Raw genomic sequence first — 23986 nt, 5'->3', positions numbered from 1 at the left:
TACGCCTGCGCACTCGGAGGTCGGGGGCGTGGCGCTGAGCATTCTGGGAGTTGTAGTCCAATGGACCTCCCCGCCCCGCCCCCGCACTGCCGCGAGAACTACGTTTCCCAGAGCGCCGCGCGAGGGATGGCGCCGGCGGCCGGTGCTGACGAGGAGCGGAGAGGCGTTGTGTGACGGGAGGTGTCTCCTGTACCTGGTGAGGGGCCGCGGCTTCGGGCTCTGTCCTCCGCCTTCCGCGCTCGGGGGGGCGGCAGGAGCCGCGGCGGGGGTCCGCAGGGCACGGCTGGGCTTGGGGCGGGCCTGCGAGGTGCCGCCGGCCCGGCCCGGGACCTGCTGCCCCCCGGCCCGTGAGGGGGAAGTGGCGGGGAGGGTCGGTTTTCCCCCTGTCAGGCCGGGGGGGATGTGTCTCCCGGTCTAGGGGAGCGGGCCGGTGGTTGGGCACGCCTAGGATCACTTGCGGACCCGAAAGAGGAGCGGGTCCGGGGGGTTTGTCCCCAGCCTGCGGCCTCGATGCCTTCCCGGGGCGGTGTGAGCCTGCACCTCTTGCACGGCTGGAGGGGAAGGGTCCCCACTCGCTCGGCGGGTAAAGCCCTTGCACGCTGAGGTGCCTTGTCCTCATGCTGACTGTGCCTGAGAAATCCCTCACTTCTGATCTAGAGTGCTTTTTTTTCTTTTTTTTTTTTTTTCCTTTCGGCAATGTTGTTTGACTTCAAAGTGATTATTTATCTGCACGCTTGCTCAAAGACAGTTGCCTCTCAAAGTCTTTGCCTTGAGGTTCCCTTTGTATTTAAACATAAGAGTTGTTGCAATGTTCTGTGAGTCAGCTGTAGCACTTGGTACCAATACTTCCTGTGTCTTAGCAAATCTTCTCTGCCTTGTTTGTGCAAATCAACAACAGCAAGAAGTGTGGGCTTCTGCAGGTGTTGATGTCACTTTGTCTGATTCTTAGTCTTGTGCTTTTGGCTCATTAACTTATTTATCTTGTCTTCATGGCATTGTAAGATGACAAAATACTTGTATGATGGATACCATAACAGAAGACTGTTGCTGGATAAGGCTTAAATTAAGATAAGTAATGGAAGTTATGTGCCTTTAAGATACGCTGCACTCGGTTCGACCATTAAAGATCCCATGATACTGTTATATGGATCGGAACAAGAAGAGGGGGACTGATCTGTGCATTCTTGCTCAAAATACCCATTCTGTGTATTTGTACGAAGTTGGCTTCATTTTCTGTGGGTCTTACATATACTGCAAAAGACATTCAAGCTCTTCTTCAGCTCTCCTTTAAGCCCCAAAGCACACAGGGTAGTTTTCAAATGAGGGTTGAGTTTGCAGTGGATGCTGAGCACTATGTGCAGAAACAGAGGTTAAGCTCTTTGGAAGATAATCCCTCACCTGTATGCATTTGAAAATTTGAGCTTGATCTGTTTGCGTGATCTCTCTTAGATCTGTGATTTGTCCTGGGATTGCTTAAGTATGAAAGTTACTGAGAAAAGAATTGGAACTGTTGGAGTGAGTCCAGAGGAGGCCATAAAGATGATCAAAGGGCTGGAGTACCTCTCCTATGGACACAGGCTGAGAGAGTTGGGGTCGTTCAGCCTGGAGAAGAGAAGGCTCCGGGGAGACCTTACAGCACCTTCCAGTACCTAAAGAGGCTACAGGAAAGCTGGGGAGGGACTGTTTACAAGGGCATGGAGTGACAGGACAAGGAGGAATGGCTTTAAGCTGAAGGAGGGGAGATTTAGATTAGATATTAGGAAGAAATTCTTCCCTGTGAGGGTGATGAGGCACTGGCACAGGTTGCCCAGAGAAGCTGTGGCTGCCCCTGGATGCCTGGAAGTGTTCAAGGCCAGGTTGGATGGGGCTTTGGGCAACCTGGGCTAGTGGAGGGTGTCCCTGTCCATGGCAGGGGGTTGGAACTAGATGGACTTTAAGGTCCCTTCCAACCCAAACCATTCTATGATTGATTCTATGACAAGAATAACGTCATTTATTTATCTGGTGTTGGGGAAAACTTGCGTTGTGGAATGAGAGACTTAGAAATGACCTGTTAATGATTTCCTGTTGTTTGTTGCAGGAGCAGGATGTATACTCTGCTGTCTGGACTCTATAAATACATGTTCCAGAGGGATGAGTACTGCATCTTGATCCTTGGTTTGGACAATGCTGGTAAAACTGTAAGTGCTGTTTATTACCAATTGCATAGAGGGCACATGCAATTCTAAACATCCTCCAAAGACAAAACTTCCAACAGACAGGTCAATCTTTCTTCAGCTGTATTGTGAGTTATTTTAGTGATGTCACACCAAAGAATCAGCTTTTCCCACTTACTTAAATTCAGCATAAGCTTTCAGCGATGTAGCTGAGGCTTTGGTAATCCCATAATCACCTGTTATCCCTTCTTGCCTTGCTAAAATAGGGAACAAGAAGAGTGGTTTGTTCCGAGGTTAGGTAGGGCAGTATCTGTTGGAGCAGAATTCTGCAGAAGTGAAAAGGTAGATTTGGGTTAGGATTACCCCAGCCAGTAAAATATTTGAGAGTAAATACTTTTTCTTGTTCCTTTTCAGACCTTTCTTGAACAAACTAAAACTCGATTTAACAAGAACTACAAAGGGATGAGTTTGTCCAAAATCACAACCACTGTAGGCTTAAACAGTAAGTAAATCTGTTTGAAATTTTTTCAGCTTTCCCACGCAGTTAGACAACAGCTGGTTCTTGTTTGAAATATTTAAGAATTGACAAGGGCAACATAGTTCCTGGAAGTAGGAGTTGTATCTCCCAACTCCCCATGTCTTTTTGTAAGAGAATAAAATAGATTTGCTTAGCTTATGAGGAAAAAACCCCTGAATTCTTAAAAATCCAAGTATCCCATTTCAGTGCGCTGCTCAGAGGTTAAGCTAAATTTCACTGGAGTTCATTCGTTGGCCTTATCCTGATGTTATTTGTACTGATATGACTCTATCTGATATTAGCAGTCACTCTCTGCAAAGGTATTGTTCTGTTGTTGAAAGCAGCACTGCGTGTGATTTGTTCCCCTAGAAGACAGTTTTACCCCAGACTTCTTGGGGGGTGTGTGGGTGTTGATGCTTCAGAGAACACCTTTAGTTTTCATTGATTGGTTTTGCTTCTTTCCCTCTAGTTGGTACTATTGATGTTGGCAAAACTCGGCTAATGTTCTGGGATCTTGGCGGACAGGAGGAACTACAGTCTCTTTGGGACAAGGTTGGAGATATATATTTTTTTCTTTTAGAAGTGTTTTTGGCTCTTTTAGAATTGAAGCAGCATGATCATTTAGTAGTCATGCAGGCTTATTGGTAACCCTAGTATTTAGCATCAACACTTTTCCAGAGATTCAACTGGTTGATCTCTTCCATGTGTATCAAAATTTTACCAAATTAAAAAATATCAAGAAGAGGAACATATGATCCTAGTGGATAAATACACTAATATCTGTGTTATTCTTTCAGTATTATGCTGAATCTCATGGAGTGATCTATGTTATTGACTCCACTGACGAGGAGAGGCTCTCAGAATCTAAAAAAGCTTTTGGTGAGTATGTTGTGTTTTACCTGTACTGTGATTTCATGATGGATTGTGGCACAGTTCTCTCATTACTATCATGTGTGTTCCTGTGTCCTCGAATTAAGCTTTGTGGCCCATTGATGACACATCTGCAGTGTTTTTGCACTTTTTTCTTGAAGGCTGTTTTGTCTGTAACACAGGACTCGCTTTTGTTGCCTATAATGACCTTGAATCTCTTTTTGTGCTTATGCTAATGATTTTGAAATTTTTATTCTATATTTATCACCTCATTAATTCTCAGTAACGTGCTTGTTGATCAAAATAAAGGTTGGGGGTTGATCTGGGAAAAAAAAAAAACTGTGAAGAAAATAGACCTAAAAGGTCTAAAAGGTCATATGAAACAAAACGACAGGAGCATCTTGCTTCATCCAGATGTCCATTCATGTCCAGACAGTCTGTGTCAGGCATTTGCGCAACTTTATGTTCCAGAACTGGCTAAACCTCTGTTTTTGTATCTGTGTTTTATAGAGAAGATGATTACCAGCGAAGCTCTGGAAGGAGTTCCCATTCTGGTGTTAGCTAACAAGCAGGATGTAGAGGTAAGATTATTGCAGATTTACTTCTTAAGTGAGCAAATAAGCCTTGGAAAGTTGAGCTCTGCATTCATGTTAAATTTATTTCACGTTCCCGGACTGATTCTATGGCATTTTCTCGCTGCTGGAAGTAATTGCTTTGAATTTAGTTTTAATTTTTTCCTCCAGCCCTTTTCCAGTGGCATAAGTAAGCTTATTCCAGACCCATCCATCTCAGCTGTTTTGAACTTTTTATATGACCAGAGCAGACTATGTAGCTATGGTGGGTCTTTCTTGTGCCGTGATTTGGTATCTTGATACTGTTTTTTCCTGTTTATTTAGCAAAAAAATGTTTAGTGCACTTTGTTTTTGCTGCTCTACTATTACCTGGGAACAGCACAACAAATGTATGTGAAGCAATGGTATCCTTTTCCCAAAACCAATCATATCTGTTCAATGAAACATTCTGTTTTTCTTAGAGCATTCCATCAATGACAGCAGTGAATGGCAAGGAATGCTTTTTCTTGATAGTATCATTTGAATTCTTTCTAGCATATCCAGAACTGAAAAACTCTTTTTTTTTGTATATTTGACAAGTTAGTGGGCACCACAGTGTGACTGTTTGGGTGATGCATCCAAGGCAGTCCTCATCTCCCCCAGTGTGGAGAACAGGGAAGAGAGTGCCTAAAGCAGTCGTGGTATTTTCCGTGTTTTCCTCCTTTCCATTCATTCTACCTGGAATTCCAGTGCTGCAGTTCGAGTGATTAATCTCTAGATGGAGCCAGAGACTTTCAGTAGAATTCGGAGTATCAGCCCTGGCAGCTGTGATCAGTATCTGTGTTAAAGCATGCAAATACTTCCCAGCTTATTGCCCTGGACTTTACACCTGTCTCAGTGAGTGTACTTGTGGGAAATACTTGAGGCTTCCATAGAAATCACTTTGGCTTTACAGGAGGATTTGGTTACACTTCGCTTGTACAACACAATGGATATTTATTTTTTTTTTAATGATATTAAGATTATCTAGTCATAGATATAAAAGAAATGTAGTTCCACTTAAAAGACAGCATGAGATTAAGAGACAGGACTCCTGATTTCTGGTCCTGACTTTGCTGTGAACTGTGGTGTGTGGGGAAATTGACTGTCTTTTCAATGTGGAAACCAGAATATTAACTCTCATATTTCCATGCAATACTACAGCTTTACAGCAGGGAGCAGTCTGCACTGTTGCCTTTAGCTGTTGAGAATTAAACATATGCAGTGACCTGGAAAGCTGTTCTGATTTTCCTTATGGCTGTCTCTGCATATTTAGTTATGGGCATACTGCAAAAGCCAGATCTTCTGGCACCCTAGCCAGACTAAAGAAAAATGATTGAACAAGTGGACCTCTTTATACGACTAGAAAGAGGTATTTGGAACAGGCTCTCAAGATAAAGACTATGACTGACTCCTTGCCCCTTGTGCAAGACCACAGATTCGGTGCCTTTATGCCGTTGTAGAATTGTGACAAAAGATTAGCAAAACTATACTGACTGGAGGTATACTCATTTTTAAGAAATACCTAAATTGTATATTTAGAAGTCTGTTCCTAGAGTATGATCTTGGATATTGACACAGAGCAGAGACATCAATGCTGTCAACAAAACATTAAAGGGACTATAGGTTATTTTTCAGTAATTATTCAGGTTCACGTAAGCAAGGTTTAGAAAACTAGAAGGCCTGTTTCCCTTCCACCGATCTAGCAGAATTGAAGACCTCTGGAAGAAAATTGAACATTATGCTTATTATCACTGGTAGAGATTTTTCTGCTCTGGATCTCCAGATATGTAATTGTAGTGGGGTATTCTCACCGGCATTCCTCTGTTGTTAATGTGGATCTCAGTAAAGGAGTGTAAGTGGTATCTTAACCTTCCTGGTATGTGCAGATGAGAGATAATTCATGATGATTACATCTTTAAAGGCCAGCAGAAGACTTGTGGTGAAATATGTCAGAAGTAGTACGTCTGACAGATTTTTTTTTTTTTTTAAGGTTTACATTCGTCACAATAAGCTAACAAAAGTTCTGACTCAATGCCTGAAATTGCATAAAGTGTAAGAATTTTTTGGCCCTCATGCTAAATTCCTTGTAGAAAAGAATTCCGCTTTTGAAAGAGATCTCTACCCTAGGGTAAATTGCATCCACTCAGTGCTGCCAAGTGTGAGTGGAGTTTGGCCCTATCAAGAGGTGAAATACAATAGCAATAGGCTGCAAAATCCCAATTCTAATATAATGACAAAGCTGTTTATGATTTAATTTTTTTGTACCAGGACAACACTCTGTGTTTAGCAGAGGCTTCAAAACTGGATCATTTTGTAATTAATTAGTAAGACTGGGTCAAATGTGTGTTGTGGGAGGGAGTTTGTTGTGTTTTTTTAAAGGAATTATTGCTTTGTAGGGGAATTAAAGGTCTAATATATAATAATTTGTGTGGACTCCCTTTCAAGTCAGAATGCCACTTCTGAAAATATTAGGCAGTTTTGGTTACCTACTGTTTACTGCAGAAAAGGCTGCAGAATAAGAATTTATATTTGCCGTTTTAATGTGAATGCAGCTGTTTAAAGGTTTATAAAAGCTATGTATTTGTGACCTTTACAATGAACGGTTGAAGCTTGAGGACAGAATGACTCATTTTGGAACACTATTAAAAATACTGGAAAAACTGATCGGAAGAAATAGCGTATGAAAATAATCGGGTGTTGTATGATGTCTTTGGGAGGAAGTTTTGCCTTCCTAATCTTAAGATAAATTTTGGAAAGCGTGCTCATGTCTTTGGAAAATGAGAGGAGTGATGGTGAGTAGCAGTATATATTTGAAGACTCATAGTGTTATCTGTTTTCCACACAGTAATTAGAAAATAGGCCTTCTGCATGATGGCCATTCTGATTTCCAACTTAAGAAATACCACAGCTTCCCTGTAAAATTAGTCTTAATTTAAAATAAGTTGTAAAAAAAGATAACACAGAACATAGGTCAGGTTGGTTAGACTTGTTATTAAATAGTTTTACTTGGGCTATCCACCATTCTTTTGTTTTGGCAAATGGATAAAGACTCTACAGTGCAACCTTTTTTGCCTAAAACAGCCACTCATGCTTTTCTGCAGGTGACTCCAGAAATGAAGCCTTGCTGCTTGATATATTTCTAGGTGTACCATTCCTGAGTCTTAATTTGGGTAATGCTGTTCTGAACCCTTTGTAAGAGGAATTTGGTTGTGCAGGCTGGTCAGTCCTGGCTAGACTATGCCTTGAAGAGCCTTCATCAAAGGATGGTTTACATTGCGTTCTTTTGGGGAAGCTGGGATTATGATTCGTCAAGTTGTGTGTTTCCTCTGAAATATATGGTAGATAACATCACTCCAGAAAGGTCATCTGTGGATTTTATTATTGTAATGGTACACTGTTTATGTGATCACAAATCCAGCTTCCCTAGTTTGCTCTTGGTTTATGTGGTTTCAGTTGAGAAACAAAAACACATCTGTAAACAAATATTTTGTAATGTAGATAGGGAGGTGGAAAAGAGGGAAACTTAGAAGCCACAGCTGACATTTTCTCCTGAACATGAGAAACTCAAATGCTCCTAGTTGAAGTGATGGGTAATCTGCCTCATCCTTTGCTGTCAGACAAGATTCCAGTTGATGGCTTCCCCTTGAACACTGAAACAAGGCTTCCCTGAATTGATGGTTCAGTGGTGCTATCCCCTCTGCTGCTGTTACTGTACTTCATCCCACGGGGGAAAAAACGTTCCTCAAAACATGAGGCAGTGACATCCTACTACAGACAATGTAAATGGTCCAAAGTCTCCTCAGAAGCAAAACTCTTTCTGATGCAGGTTTCTACAGAGAGCAATGGCTGAACAGCTTTGTGGAAGTTAGGGCAAGCCATCGTTATACCAGAGGGTGAGAAAAGGAAGTGATTATAATGGATTAAGCTGGTGAAAAAATGGCTATGGCAGTTGTAAGCTGCACTGGGAAAAGCAGACTTCTCAAAGGCCTCAAAGATGGACAAGATGAAGGAGGTGGATTCTCTCTATGCCCCTGGATATGTACATGTGTACTGGTCTGCTGGTGGTTTTGGGGAAGTCCATTGCCTGATTGCTTCGCACAGGCTTGTGCAAGTAGAAATAAAGGACAGCATGACTATGCTCTGTGGTGTTATTTCTGACCTTGGACACTTTTTCTCAGATTTTTTAACAAAATATTTAAAAATATATCATTATTCAGAAAAGGAGAAATCGTTATGTTATGATAAGCTTAAAGTATATTTCAAGAAACAGTTGCTCAGTTTCAGCTGCCTTGGGATTTAACCTTCCTGCTGCCAAGTCTCATTTACTGGAAAAAAAAAGTAATGATATGAAAAATAGCTCAAATTACTGACATGCAGTTCTTCTTCCTTCCCATTTGTTGGGTAATTGACTGACTTGTCTAGAGCTTTGGCTTAAATCAAGAGGCAGTTGGACCTGCCCTTATCTGGCAGTGAACGTCATACCAAAACTAAAGTAGCATCTTTTACAAATTTGTAGAGAATGATTGTTTGGTAGTAATCTCTTGCCTATCTTCCAGACCTACTGGTATGAATTCCAACTTCCAAGTCCAGTCTGACTCCCTCTAAAGTTAGTAATTGATTTTTTAAAAAATGTATTTAACTATTTGTCCTGTGGATGACAGCTCATCTTTATGAATTGCAGGCTTTTCATTTGGCAGAAATCCTGAAGTAAGTTGTTAGGCTTAGTTATAATGAAGTAACATTTCTGGATACAGTTTCCATCTTATTGATTGAAACTGCAAGTTTGAAATGCAACTTAGGTCATAAGAAAGTACAGTCATCAACAGTTGCACAACTAATGGATTCTAGGCCCTTCACAGCGGAAAATCACAAGTCTGGATTCAAGGGCGCTGGGTGAATTGGGTGTCATTAAACTCCTCTCAAGCCATTTCTTAAGAACCCTTCTTATTTATAATTACTGAAACCTGCTTATTTGTCATATGGTCATCCTCACAGTAGTTTCCTGTATATAATTTCTCCAGAACTAGTTTTTTCAAAATGGATGGCTGGTATCATTAATTTCCATCTTTCTGCTAAGTTAAGGTCAAGACTTGTAGAAGACTGAATTCCTGTTTGCAGGTAGTCTTTTTCTTTCAGAGTGTATATCCACTTGTACTAATCCTCAAGACTCACAAGGGTCCAATTTCACATTTGAGTAAACACTTGCCAAAACCATGTATTATGGCCTCATTAAAGGTCCAAAATGTCTTTGCAGAGAGAAGAAGAAAGCTCAACTCATGGCCAGCTAAAGTGCTTAAATAGCTTGTCAAGGACTTCTGAGGAAAAAGTGAACATGGAGATGAGAAAAGGATTTAAAGACTGGTGATTTTTCTTGTACCTTCTTCCTGTGTTCAGGGAGGAAGATGCAAGTCTAGACTTCAGGAGGGCAGGTTTGATTTTGTTGTGTTTGTAACTCTAAGAATAAAATTTTTGTGGTAACACTGTGATTTATGTCAGCAAAGTAATCCAGTGGCTTATTTATGCATTTGTGCACTTCACAGCAATCTCCTAGCAACCTTACAGAAGTGCAAGACCTGATGGTGATCAAGAACAAAGTGACACCAGGCATTAGAAAATGTGCTACACTCAGTGCTGTCAGCATATTCTCCTGCATGCAAAATGCAAACAAACAAGTCTGGGGCAGCCAGGCCCTTAATGTCAAGGAATGTGCTGAGAACTTAAGAAAAATCACGTCCAAGCCATTTTCGGAGAGTTTGCATGTAGGGAGACACGATCCAGGCCATAGGCAAAGTGTCAGCTACAGGAACTGACTTGTCTGGGATGCTGGCAGGTACACAGTTTCAAACGGCTTTGTAAATAGATACGCTCTTGTAGTGTTTTGGTAGACAGAACTTGTGTGCGATGATTGGGGCAAGTTGGAAGGAGTATCCCAAGGGCGTGCAGGTTGTGCTCTATTTTCTCATTACTCTGTTTGCTTAGAAGTGTACATCTTGAGGATCAGGGAGGTTCTTTACTGTCTGAAAATAGCATTCTCTTTGGTCAAAAAAGAATATGTTCTCTTTTTTTTGGAATGTAAAGAAGTGAATTTGCTGTGTGAGTGGGTGAGGGGGTTTAACCTAACAGCATTGTGCCATCCTGACCGAAGCAGAACTGTGGATGTGGTAGGATTCGTTTTGGAAGGTCACTATCTCTTGTAGCATAGAAAACAAGCTATTCCTTGGTTTCCCTTGCAGACTTGTCTGTCAATACCTGACATCAAGACAGCATTTAGTGACTGCATTAATAAAATTGGGAAGAGAGACTGCCTGACACAAGCCTGCTCGGCTCTTACTGGGTAAGTATGAGAATGGATGGTGGTGTGGTTAACCGAACAGCTGCAGGGTGTCACACAAACAGAGCAGTGCTATAGGATTTAATAACCCCTGAAAGGGAGCTGCGCTTCCTTCCCAGGAGTGGCAGATACTTGTTTGTGAACCTTGGACTTGCACGAGGTCAGTAACTTCATCTGTAAATCCTGCCTATAAAACACAATGAAAATGTACTACTGGCTGAGAGCAATGGGACTTGGAGGCATATGGAGTGGTTGATTCTTGTCCTTTATCATGCCTTCTCCATACGGGGAATTATTGTACGTATACATATATATATATATATATAAAAAATACACACACATATATAGTGTACACAATAATCTTTGCAGCCGTTGACTTGCTGCAGCTCCTGGCTTTTATGTAAGAAGTCAGTTGAAAATACAGCTGTTTATGACACTGCCAGAGGAATGAGTGGTGTTCCATTGTTGGCGGAGTAGTTATGCTCTCGCTTTCATATTTTCTGGCGTGCAGATGAGCTTCGTTATGTAGATAATATAACAACCTCCAAGAGTGTTCTTACACTGGGGATGCCTGTGGTTTAAGATACAATGACTAGAACAGACCAAAACTTGAGAGACTGTGATTCTTCTTCAGGACTACACAGCTGCATGCCACGACCTTGACCACCCCACTAGATTTTATTGCACACTGAGTCTTGGAGTACTTTGGTTACACTTTCAGTTCTTTGGGTGAACAGTGCTATTTGGCATAAGTCAAAAGTACTGTTCCAGATAGCTAGAAATACTGCTGTCTCAATTATTGCCTGTACTGAATCCAGAGCTTTGAGATTTCTTCTTTTTTTAATCTAGAAAGCAAGCTGTATTATTATACAAGCTACTGCAAAGGCTATGAAAAGCTTCTTAAATCATGAGAAAAATCTGCTATCTGCATTGCTAAGAATCAAATGCTATTAAGCAAATGAATGACCACAAGAACAATGGTTAAGTACTGACTGGAAGAGACATATTAAATAATAATCTTATGAAATGCAACCTTTTCAATTGTTGTGGGTTTTGTACAAACAGTTCTAGTTTTGATCTGTGTGGAATTTCCTTTTGAAATTTCAGTTTGAGTTTGCACTAAAAAAAAAATAAATTGTGGAAGTCCTGGCTGGGAAGACCAGTGAGTTGGTGACTTCCTTGGCAGCCCCAGCACAGATGATTACAGAAAGTTGGAGTCAGGATTGGAAGATCTGATACAAGTAGCCTGAGTTTTGTGGCAAAATAACCTCAAACCAGTTGACTGTCAAGTGGTTTGATGCTTGTTCATCTCAAGGTTTCCACAGAGTTGGTAACTAACTAAATTGGATGTAGACTTGTACAGACACCAAAAAAATAAAGGATGGAGTTTACATACAGAGTTAAACGAAATCAGATCCCCATTGTCTATGTGTATGAGAAACTAACATAATAATGCCAATAAATAACTGCAGGGCAGAACCCTTCACTTGCTCTTGTAAGTGCTCAGTTAGGGATTGTATGAGCCATGTTCTTGTTCTTGGTTGTTTGTTGTGTTTTCTTTTTTTTTAAATCTTTTCTACTTATCTTATTTCCTTAGCAAAGGAGTGAACGAGGGAATTGAATGGATGGTGAAGTGCGTGGTGAGGAATATTCACCGGCCCCCAAGAAAGAAGGACATCACGTAAGAAATTCCAAGTCAGCCAAGGAACAGACAATCTTTTTCCACACAGTTTTGTGTTCTCTTTAAAGAAGGTGGTCCACTGGATTCCTATTACACCTGATTCTTTCCTGCGTTTGGAGACAAACATTCTCTTTCTGTGTCTAAAAAACTTGAACAAAGGATTCCAACTGGGTGGGGGGTGGGAATCTCTTACATTAAGTATTAAGCCATTGGCTTGAAAGTATAGACAAAGTGGCAATCTACACTTTGTTGCAGATGCAAATGACTTAATTTTCTGCTGTATTACTTTGTGATTCTTGGTTTGTTAGTCTAACAGGCTAGAGGCCAGTGACATGAAGGAACTCCTGAAGAAACTGTGTAGGTGAATACGAAAAGGGGAGGGAGAGACTGGGGAATGGATGTCCCTTCTAACTAACTGAGAAGATACATTGCTGCTCCAGCCCTGTGGTTACTATAGGTGGTGTTACTGGCCCTGTTATGCTGCTGTTTGTATAATGGGGAGAGACAGTGTTGATTATAACTCAATTTTCAGTCGGCACGTTGATTTGTAACTTTTGCCTGTGGTAAATGCAGATATGGAAGCCAGAAACTGCACAATGGCACACTGTTTAAAATGGGTATGACATGAACTCCACAAGCACTGCCTTGCTTTGACTGCCAATCTTTCTGTTGTGCATTCTCTTTCATTGTAAGAATAATTGGTATCTTCTGTAACTGGAATGAATTGAGGCCCTCTCTGTGATCTTTCTAGGGTGACAGCTGGACCTCTAGGCAGGGAGAAATCTGTATGCAATAAAGCTTCCTACTTCTTTGAACTTGTCTCGCTGAAACAACTGATGTTCAGAAATAGTGGTACTTAGCCCTCTAGCTTTTTGAAATGCAAGAAAGAACAGAAAGGCAGCTCTCAAAGTCAAATAGTGCTCATTTCTTATGTAGCCTACCCAGCTAGTAATTCTGCTGACATATCATTAACATTTCTCCAGATATCTTGTTTTACATGTATTTTACAGTGGTTTGGCAGTGGGTGTTGCTCTTCTCATGTTTTAGTTAGTCCTGGCACTGGTGACCATTCTGTGCTGTTTGCTCACATGACTAAGGGGACATTATTCAAGCTCTATTTGAACAAGTTGGACAATAGTATTTGTTTAAAGATACATTATTTGGCACCTGTTGAAGAACTTACTGCTAAATTTTCTGCATGCAACTCATTGCAAATTTTTTTATAGAGAACATAATTCATTCCATTGCATTTGGGTGAAAGTGCAAGGGCAGCTGAACTATGTCATTAAGCACATGAAGTCAGTGGAAATAATTGCATACCAGAGAGCAGAACCTTACTTCTCAGTAACGTTAGGATAGGAGGAAGCTACGCAAACTGTCAGATAAGATATCAAATCCCTTTCAATTACTTGGTGTTGTTAGGTGATATAACATAGTACCCGAGTTTGAATTTGAATGGTGCCAATGTCAATGTCATTTCCCAGAAGAATTAAACTGCAGTAGATCTAACTCAAGAGATTTCATTAGGCTCCTTTTAGACCCAGTGACCCATTTCAGGATTCTTGTGCACTCTGTGAATGTCAAGGATCCCTTCAAGATCACTCACCTACTGTAAGAAGTGGCACTTTCTCTAGGTGCTGCAAGTGATGTAGGGCTGAGAGTTTCAAGTGTACAAAGTATTGGACGTGTAGTGGCCATTGATTGTAAGGACCACTATCTCACCTGGCCATCTCTGAAACCCTGAGTATTTTCAAGGTATCTTTCTGGTCCTGGGTCTCATTTTGGTTGGCAGGGTTGGTGCTAACAATTAAACTGAAGATGTAAAACAGTCACTGCTGGACAAAAGTGCCCTGCTGAGAGACAAAACACTTTAGTCAAGTAACTTGAAATGTCTGTTTAATGGGACTCAGGGGTTTTCCAAGCTTTCCACATATTCTTCTCAGATCTCTTTCCTCTGCCTATTCCCTAGGAGACCAAGGAGGAAAAAACAGTTTTGAGCTCGAGGCCATAGTTGTCCTCACAAGTTTCTAGACACAGACAGTGCTTTGTGGCACATACCAGCAGGAGGTCTTAAATTAAAGCAAACATTTTGACTTAAGAATTCCAAGTTCTCAAAAGTGGGAGAGTTTTTCACCCAGAAAGATACATCAGCTGTGATGCGTAAGTATGAGCATGCTCTGATGCCTACAAAACGTCGGGGAGAATTTCTCTGAAACCAGCAGTGAAAAGTTAAGTGTCATTCAGAGTTAGCTTCTAGAGCAGTAACAGCAATTACTTGATGGGGCACACAGATGCAGCTGTTTGGCTCCCACAGTCTGCTTTAGGAAAGAGTTTCGCAGTCAGATTTTTCCACCATTACAGATAAAGAGCACTTACATGATACTGTCGAAAGATTTCCTGAGTGCTGGGGAAGCCCAGCAGGTAAACAGTCAAGCTGATTGTTGAATTGCTTTAGTGTGTCCTCCATGCTGCAGCATGACTGCAATGAAGGAATTCTGCTTGAGCAGCTGACAGGTGCAAGATAAAGATCTTGCTGTGCAAGCACAACCTGGACTTGGATCTCACTGATCATGTACCATGTGCAGTGACTTCACATGAAACACAAAGACAATGGTGTGCTGCTAAGTCAGCTAGGGTTTTTGGTGGCATCTGCTCTATATGGCCATAAATGGCTACGCAAGGACACTGATGAGTTCCTCCTCAGTTGGTTTTATTGCAGCTTCAGTCTCTAGAAGCAGGTCTAATCTGCTAATGATACCTCAGTACAGACCCATGGAATAGGACCAAATTGACATGGAAAAGTATTCTGAAAAGGGATGGTAGTCAATGCATAAGCTCCACTAAAGAAAAATCCCACTGGGATAGTCTAAGATGATATGCTGGTACCTGATAACTATTTTACATTTTGATCAGTAATTTAATCAATAATTTATCATATTTTAGACTTGTGCTTTATTTAAGTCCTTTTATTTAAAATGCTTTTGCATTGCACGTGAACCCCCTCCCCACCCCAAGACCTTGAACCAAAGCGAGGATGTTTCTGAGTAGTTCAAATGTAATCAGTTTTTCAAATTTTTGATACATTTGAGATGGACCTGGTTTGCCCATGCCTGTTTACAGCAATTTATTTCTCTGAAGAGGTGCTTTATCTTCACAAGGTGAAACAGATTCATCATCGGTACTTAGTAATCACTTTTTCCTTTAGCATGCTTTACACTGAGATAAAGCTAATAATGATGGTAGTTATTCTACTTGCCTTATTTGAACATTGGCAGAAGATTAGCTTTCTCTCACCGGTCTGGAATTTCCCTGCTATGCAAACATTTATTAGCTGTTAGCAGCAGGAGGCAAGAGCAGTCCTTAAAAAAAAAAAAACACACCAAAACCAAACCCACTTCTAATGCTTTTGAGTGCTCTATGAACCACAATGCTATCCACATGTTGGCAATTTAATCTTCATTTGGAACTATGGAAAGACCTTATCCCACTTGCCGTCACATCCCATCCCACAGAACCAGGGGAAATACCAGGACAAATCAGACACAGCTTCGTGCTGAGTCCAGCATCTTATTTAGGTTCTGCCCAGTTCCATCTGTTTCAGAACAAGGCGAAGAAGCAAGCAGAAGGCGTGTATGGGGTATGTGACCCCGGCCATCCTTCCTACTCTCTGTTAAACTGAAATCAGCCTATAATAGTGAAGTGGACTTAATAGCCTTCCCACTGTTCTAGGGTTGCTTTATTCCTAATCGAGCTATTTTTAGTCTCTTCTTCCTTATGTTCCTAGTTCTGTACTCCTGACGCATTCTGTAATATCGTTTGTACACCAACATGTCCAGCACATCCATCAGTTCATTTAAGGTAAGGATCTGCCTTTACACATTACAGATGGCAGTCTCAAGCAAAAGGGCGCTTTACTGCAAATGGAATGTGGAAGTTTGCTTCTCAGTGATCATGTTTTAGCTGGGCATGAGACTGTTGGGTTAGTCATGATTTCCAGAAGTGTGTGTTCATGAATAACTAACTATGAGGTACCATTGTGGGTTTGGAAAATGTAAGGTTACAACAGCCCTCAGTTAAAAACCTGGATCAAAGTACTTGAAGGTTTCTGAATTGATTTAGGCATTTCATTATTTTTTGAAACAGAATCCTGGGGCTTTTCTGCTGGCAAGTGGTATTAGTTCAAGGAGAGAACTTCTAGAGGGATCTGCTAAGAAAGGCAAAGAGTGGTACTGTCATTGGTCCTGACAATTATCCCTTTAAATTAAAAAAAAAAAAAAAAAAATCTGATTAATGTAGATGGTAACTGACTGGCAGCCAGAGACACCAGTGTCTACACATAAAGGAAAGTGGGTTCTGCCTGTGCTTGCAGCTCTGTTCATGCTCCTCAGTTTTTACCAAAAGAAGCACCACAGATGGAGTTTGCCTTCAGTCTTAGGACCGTTTTCAGAGACTGAAAGAAATTACTCTCAAGTGTTTTGTCTACAGGTTTCCCAAAAGCAATTTGGACAATCAAGAAAAACAGGCTGAATTGACCCTGCCACGGAGACAGGTTATAGGCTGGGTGCCCTCTCAAAAATCCCTTTTGGCACAGTTTTCTATTGCAATTTGGCTCAAATCTATCTGCAGGGAGATAAGAGGCAGTGGTGAGGCCAAGCTTTCATCAGGACAAAGGTTGCCAGAGAAACAAGAGCAGGTGCTTTTTCACACTGGAATTTTATACAAGTTGGAAATCCCACATGAAGCATTCCTGGTGTATAGCACACGTTATTTTGTTTGCTGGACCGCAGGCATTTCCTGCAACATTGTCCTTCAGTTTTGTTTCTTGTGCTTCTGAAATCCCTTTAAGAGTTGTTTTTCTGTTCCTCTGGTAAAACCAGCTTCCATGACAACTACTGGGGGCTTTCCATTAGTTTCTCTACACACACTTAGGCTTTTTTATATCCAAAACCACTTCAAAAGGATATAGTGCCAGCTATCAGTAGTGCTTGCTCTCATACAACTTAATCTGCACAACTTAAATCAATCACAAGTCTTCACCCATGAGACTCATTACCTCATAAGGGAGTGCTGATTAAATTTTCTGATAAAGAAAGAAATGCATACTAAAAGCAGTCAGAACCTCATGTGGGAAAATGACTGAGGACTGGTGCAGAAAACTTGGACAGCACAGTATGCAACATCACTGAGGAAAAATGACCTAAATTTCTTCCATAAACTAGGTGCTTGTCGAGTGGAAACAAGAGGAGGAACATTTGCAGTGAACTACTCAGTTGTGGAATTCTGCCTGACATTTATTTTTAAACACATAAAATCACTTTCTGGAGGCAGGAATCTCCTCATTCCTTCTCGGTTGCACTCTTTCCTTAAAGCCAAAGGCTGCCAATTCCAAATGAGTTTCCAAATTTCAATTTTGTTAGCAGTATCCTTTGTTGAATTCCACATTCCCCACATCCTTTTTTGAGGATGTCTTTGCAGCAGTCTCACCTTTCCCACAATCATGTTGTCATATGCTATCAAAAGTAGTTGTGAAGGTGAGGCAGTAGATATATTTGCCTAGGCACTCTCAGGACGAAGCATCCTTTCCTTGAAACAAAATCCTTGCTGGATGAATGTGTAGTAATCTTTACTAATGCATGATTAATAACTTCTTTTGGTGCATAGCCATAGATGGTACAGTCTTTCTACCATCTACAAGTGCACTACTTACACTTTCTCCATCCAGCTGCTCCCTGCTATTGTGGCCATGCCATGATGGGAGCAAGAATATAGACTCATAAATACCAGGTTGGAAGGGACCTCAAGGATCATCCAGTCCAACTTTTCTTGGCAAATGCTCCATCTAGACAAAAGCGCCATCTAGACACCATGGCCCAGCACCCCGTCCAGCCAAATCTTAAAAGTGTCCAATGTTGGGGAATCCACCACTTCCTTGGAGAGATTATTCCAATGGCTGATTGTTCTCATGAAAAATTTTCCTCTTATGTCCAGTCGGAATGTCCTCAGAAGTAACTTGTACCCATCACTCCTCATCTTTTCCATGTGACTCCTTGTAAAAGGGGAGTCTCCATCTTTGTAGTCACCCTTTAACAAGAAACATGGTGATGAGGTCTCCCCCAAGCCTTCTTTTCTTAAGGCTGCACAAACCCAGTTCACTCAGCCCTTCCTCATATGGCAGGCTTCCTGCTGCTTGGATCACCCTGGTGGCCCTCCTCTGGACCCTGTCCAGCCTGTCCACATCTCTTTTGTATAGCAGGGACCAAAACTGAGAACAGTATTCCAGGTGTGGCCTGACGAGCGCTGAGTAGAGTGGGATAATGACTTCTTTATCTCTGCTGGTGATGCCCTTGTTGATGCTGCCCAGCATCCTGTTGGCTTGCTTTGCCACAGCAGTACACTGTTCACTTATATTGAGGTCTTTGTCCACCAGGACCCCCAGGTCCCTCTCCGCAGAGCTGCTCTCCAGCCAGGTGGATCCCAGCCTGTGCTGCACTCCTGGATTATGTTTTCCCAGGTGCAAGACTGTACCCTTGTCCTTGTTGAACTTCATAGAGTTCTTGTTAGCACACTCTTCCAGCCTACCCACGGCTACCTGCAGGGTGGCTCTCCTTTCTGAAGTGTCTACTTCCCCGCTCAGTTTGGCATCATCAGCAAACTTCATCAGGATGCACTTGATCCCATCATCCAGATCACTTATTAAGATATTAAAAAGCATTGGGCCCAGTATCGAGCCCTGGGGGACCCCACTTGTGACAGGTGGCCAGTTCATAAAAGAACTATTTACCACACACTATTTACCATGGTACCACACACCAGTGCTTTAACCCACCCGCTCAAACTCTTGTTCCTCACAGACAGAATCATCTGCTGCCAGCTGGACCTGGGACGTGAAGCACAAGCAAACAGCTATGCACAATTGTGCGCTCACTGCCGCTCCGCTAGGGAATCGCCCAGCAGCTGGGGGAGGCAGCTGCCAGCGTACAAGCACAGCATTATTTAGTAAAAGCTTCATCGTTTGACATGTACATCCTTCAGCTGAATGGGTGTCATGCTAAACGTTTGGAGGAACGAATTCAAACCTCTGATCCGGTTTGCAGCCTTAAGACGTCTCTATTCAGCATATACCAGAAGCACTGCTCTGAGGATAAATTAAATTCACTGTAAAATTAAGTGTATCCTTAAATGCTTTCCTGAAACAGAAACCCACAGAGTTGTTTCTGTTGTGTTCCTACTTGTGTTCCAGTTCAATTGATAGCCAGGAACTCCTCTCCTACTTCTCAGAAGTCATATAACCTGATACCATCTCATCTGTAGATTTCCTTTAGCAATTTTTTTGAGTCACGCTCCCAGAAAAAAAAAAAAGGGTTCTATAAGATAAGTCATAAAGAGGAATAAGGAATTCATTGTTCCCAGAACCTGATGTTACATATAGCGCCTCCTCACTTCCTACTCCTTCAAACAGTAACAGTCAAATGAATACGCAGGCAGTCCCTGTATTTCACACCAAGATTTTATCAGGTGTCCCCGTTTTGTGACCAAAGCCCACTGCTCGTTCAGATGTGTTTTTCTATTGGGGAACAAGATGACCTGTGAGATTCCAAGGGTTATCCTACCCTGTTGAAAGATTTCTTGCCTCTGACTTATTTTTACATGAGCTATATAATGCATAATACCCCCATATATTGAACACTACTCTTAACAGAAGACCTTTGCCCTGGAGATGAAAGCAGTGAGAGCAAAGGCCACCTGTGGAAGGGGGAAGGACAACTACTGAATTGAAAGCAACTGATCCCGTGCGGCCCCGTCTTCTGCAAGGATCTCCCAAGCCTGCACCCACATCCTTGCTGTGGTGGAAATTTCGACAGCTCATCTCCGTGCCATGAGAAGAGGCAGGATCACAGGATCTTTCACACCACAGACTGTGAAAGACCTAGTAAATGCCCTATGAGTACAACTGTCGTATCAAAGGACAGAAGATCTCTGTAAACAAGAGGTGCTGAATCACAGGCTAGGTTGTTCCTCCGTGACATCATGCCAGGGCACAATATATGAAACTGGGTGAAAGAAGAACTTGGGTTTGATCTTGTCAGAGCTGATTTGTTCTTTCAGGTTCAGAGTCATGAAGTGGGGAATGTACACTCCTATTCTTATCTTCCAAGTTTCCCAACTGAAGAGTCCTTGTCTTAACTTCTGGGAAGACTGAGAGAAGTCCAATAAATCACCTACTAAGCTCCAGTATCACAGAAGGAAGTACAGAGACAGAAATAGAAACGAGCATCGGGAAATCTGTATGATCTGACTGAGGATGAGCAAGCACATTGGAGGGTGTCCCTGAAGCCCATCTGAACTCTCCAAGCCTTTACCTAGTCCCTTGCACTGCCTAGTCGAAAACATCCTTAAGTCCACATGCCTGAGACTCAGTGGCAGCACCCAGGCCACCCAACGCACAACCTTGCTGAGCTCACATCCTCGTAGCGATAGCTGGGAAGTCATCATTCCCTGCACTTCCATAGAAAAAGGATCAAGTCTCCTGTGTTAAACCTACATCATGGCTCAGCTGGAGTTCTGCTAGGTTCAGAGCAGCTGGGAAAGCCCCAAACCGAGCACAGGACACTGCTGGCACCTGGTGCGTTGGATCCTGGTGCTCCTCCTGGGTGAGCGGTGATAAGGGACACCACACATGACAACCGGGGCCCTGATTCTCCCCACATACACATGGCACTACGAGGGCTCTGGTTTCCAATACTGCTTAGTCATTTAGGCTCAGCAGGCTGTTCTAGCCCTCTCCCTAAACATTGTGTAAGATGGAAAATGCCGCTGTTTTTAAAGGGTAAGCAAACAGTTGTTTTGGGAAGCCTCCTATTTTATGTTGACCCAGATAATAATACATAAAGTGCTTGTTGTTCTAAACAGTGAGGGTGTTGTGTAAGGATATTATAGCTGTAGTCATCCCAAGCTTCCTGACAATGTTTCCCAGAAAACTGATGTAAGCTAAAGGGCATCAGAAGGTTTACCGATATATTCTGTTTTTATTCAAGCTAAGAGGAAGCAGTGCCCAGACCTGAGCATTATAGGCTAGGTACCCTGGGAGCACATTTGGGGGAGCCAAACAATGGCTGAACAAATAGAAGAAATGTGCTTTACAGGTGACCCCATTTGCTGGACGAATTCCTGTCAGTGACCTTTTAAACCTCTCAGCACAAAAGCAAGCTTCTCTGTAAAGGACAACTGTCCTCCCAACTCTTGCTTGGAAGCAAACCCTGGAAATAAGTGAAAACTACACTGTTGTGCTCTGTAAGCACCACAAGAAACCGGATCCAAGGTTTTGTTAATAAATAAAATTTCGTGCTAGTGTTTCTTTAGCTTCCTTTTTAGCTATTGAGTCGGTGCTACAGCACTGTCTGAACAAGTCTGCTGGGTACTAAATACCCTTGAATAACTGAATCTGCTTAGGGAGATCATGGATGAAAGGTACTGTCACCTGCTCTCACCTTACACAGCGGCAGGCAGCAATAATTTGCCTTTTTGGAACATGCCTACTGCAAAGACCTCTGAATACCTGTGATATGTGGAACCTAGAAAGCTCATCACATTTTACAAGGGGAAAGAAGGGGCCTTTGGGGGCCAATGCCGGCAGCCGGGCAGCGAGGGAAGGGACGGGGGGAGAGACTCCCCAGCCTGCACTGCACCCCGAGGCCAGACGCGGCTCTGAAGCGGGGACCCTTTGGCAACACTGGCAGGGTCATCAGGCTGCCAAAGCGTTTGAGTTTCTTTACTAGGAACGATATCGACAAACCAAAGTGTTTCCTGTTAATGTCTTTCATTAAGGTTTTGACATTTTCATGGAAAGGATTTATCAGTCAGATTCTGGTTTTGGTTGACATGAGGCAAAAATTCTCATTTCATTAAAAGAAATATGAGGAAGAGTGATTAGGAGGCAGAGTTTCACCCAGCTCTGGCCAGGTACAGATCCATCTCCTTACCTGGTGTGCCACACCGACACCAACCCGCCGCGGGGCTGCCGGTCTTCGTCTGTCAGTTCCCCTGTGTTCAACTGGCCCAGGCTGGGAGCGGGTCACGTCGGCTGTGCCTCCTCTCTCCTTTGAAACATCCCGCTCTCAGGAAGCTCCTTGAACACAGAAGGGAACAGAAATTATAAACTGAGGAGGGGAAGAATCGAGGGCAGGGGAATGGGGGTGAGACCCCACGGGAGAAAAACACCTCCCTGGTCCCACACGTGTGACCACGGCTGGTGGCACCACGGGGTGCTGGGCGCTGCGAGACAAGACGTGCCATGGGCAGAGCGAGCCGAGCTCAATGCCCCGGTGCAGCCAACACGCTCACCAGTGCCGTGGAGCTGGTCAGTGCACCTCAGCAACCGTTTTCTGTAAAAACAGGGATGCAACTTCTCCTTCTCCTGCTTGTTTTGAGACTTCATCCCCTGAAAGCCATGGGAGGGTCAGGCAGAAACAAATGTGTACAAAGACCCGCTGCAGCAAAGGAGGACTGGAAAATAATAGCGGTGTGAGCGAAAAGCAGCGCTGCAACGCAGCAGGTCTGGGTCCGGTGCTGTGATACCAGGCAGGGGTTGTGGCAATGGCTTTATCCTGAGTGTCACAGCACCCATTTCCACGCCCAAGTCTGGGGTTCTCTCTCAGGTCATATTCTCTGGCACCCCAGTTCAGGTACCCCTGAGCTGAGTGCAGGTAGATTTGCCCTGCACCCTTCAGCTATCTCCTCTGCTCCTGCTCTTGGACACGGCCGACTTCCTCAGTCTCACCTCTGCTTCCCCGGCACTCTCCACCTGCAGCACTGGCACCGGAGGAGCTCGGTCCCATCGTTGGATCCCTGCAGAATCAACACGTGCAGCAGCAAGGGACGAGTCTCAGCAGAGAAAGCCTGGGCGTGCAACATGGGGAATTACAATCAGAAGAACAAACCTACAATTAGAAGAAAAAAGGATGCGTGCTTCAAAAGAAGATAAAATCGGCACCTGTTTGGAATAGCAATGGGCAAATTCAAACAAGTTCGGTGTGTTAGTGCTCCCCGAGTTCTCTCCCACAGTGTCTGGAGGGCTCAGCCCACCACCAACCGCCGAGCGCTGCAGGAGGTCAGGGGGCAAAGAACCGCCTCTAGCGAAACAAAAACCGGGGGAAACCTGCAGGCAGAAGAGTGACTTGACTTGTCTTGTGCCAGGTTGTAACCCCAGGGTGGCCGGAGCCTGGTTCGACAAAACAGGATGACGAGTGTGCACCAGTCACATCCCCTCCGTACGCCTCGACAAATTCCCCCCTCGGTTTCCAATAGCAATCCCGGCTCTCCCCGCTTGCGACGTCAGGGCGTGAGCCAGCTACGTATGACCTCACTAGAAAAACTCCCGCTGACTCCTTAAACTAACGTTAATCATTTACCTAACCCCGTTTCAAGCCCTCTGGCGCTGGGCCACGACACGCCGTATTCTCATCACGTTAAAGCGTTAACATGTCAGAACCGCTCTCGCAACGAGCGAGTCGGCTCCTGCCGACGGCGGTTTCATGCATTTGAGGAGCCGCTGCTGCCCTGAGTCACTGCCACACCTGGCTGCAGCGATAGGCGTCGGAGTCGGCCCGTGGCACGGCCATAACACGCAGCTGTGCCTCTGCAGTTTGCGTTTGTGTTGGTTTGGGGTTTTTTTTTCCCGTTTTAACAGCATAGAGTAATAGGGAAACCCAACTCAGAGCATCGTGGGCTTGGGCTTTTTATGTAGCGCTGATAGCATTTGGGGAAATTATCTTCTGTGTACCAAATATCTGAGTCATCCCTGGGAGAGAGCTACATCCACATTTAAATGTTACCACAGCT

The 23986-nt window shown here is 43.2% G+C and overlaps 1 protein-coding gene and 1 long non-coding RNA gene across 4 annotated transcripts; one reads left to right on the top strand and one right to left on the bottom strand.

The window, feature by feature from the left end:
- The first annotated feature begins 102 nt into the window (after positions 1 to 102).
- ARFRP1 (ADP ribosylation factor related protein 1) lies at positions 103 to 12963 on the top strand. Of its 2 annotated transcripts, XM_054845537.1 has the most exons (8): positions 103 to 196; positions 2081 to 2180; positions 2571 to 2658; positions 3143 to 3225; positions 3471 to 3552; positions 4054 to 4124; positions 10370 to 10470; positions 12065 to 12963. In XM_054845537.1, exons 2-8 carry the CDS (start codon positions 2088 to 2090, stop codon positions 12150 to 12152), a joined length of 606 nt encoding a protein of 201 aa, XP_054701512.1. In that variant the 5' UTR covers positions 103 to 196; positions 2081 to 2087; the 3' UTR covers positions 12153 to 12963. The 2 variants fall into 2 exon arrangements, with proteins under 2 accessions (XP_054701512.1, XP_054701513.1); XM_054845538.1 differs by lacking the exons at positions 10370 to 10470; positions 12065 to 12963 and adding an exon at positions 7238 to 8285.
- LOC129214226 (uncharacterized) lies at positions 10494 to 23453 on the bottom strand. Of its 2 annotated transcripts, XR_008579631.1 has the most exons (4): positions 23139 to 23453; positions 22926 to 23044; positions 22129 to 22274; positions 10494 to 11038 (listed from the first exon to the last, which is right to left on the bottom strand). It is a non-coding gene; the product is annotated as an uncharacterized LOC129214226 (long non-coding RNA). The 2 variants fall into 2 exon arrangements; XR_008579630.1 differs by lacking the exon at positions 10494 to 11038 and having other exon boundaries at positions 21782 to 22274.
- Between the last annotated feature and the right edge of the window lie 533 nt (positions 23454 to 23986).

The sequence above is a fragment of the Grus americana genome, chromosome 17 (genome assembly GCF_028858705.1).
Source record: "Grus americana isolate bGruAme1 chromosome 17, bGruAme1.mat, whole genome shotgun sequence".
Classification (NCBI taxonomy): domain Eukaryota; kingdom Metazoa; phylum Chordata; class Aves; order Gruiformes; family Gruidae; genus Grus; species Grus americana.
This window is presented reverse-complemented; position numbering and strand designations above follow the sequence as displayed.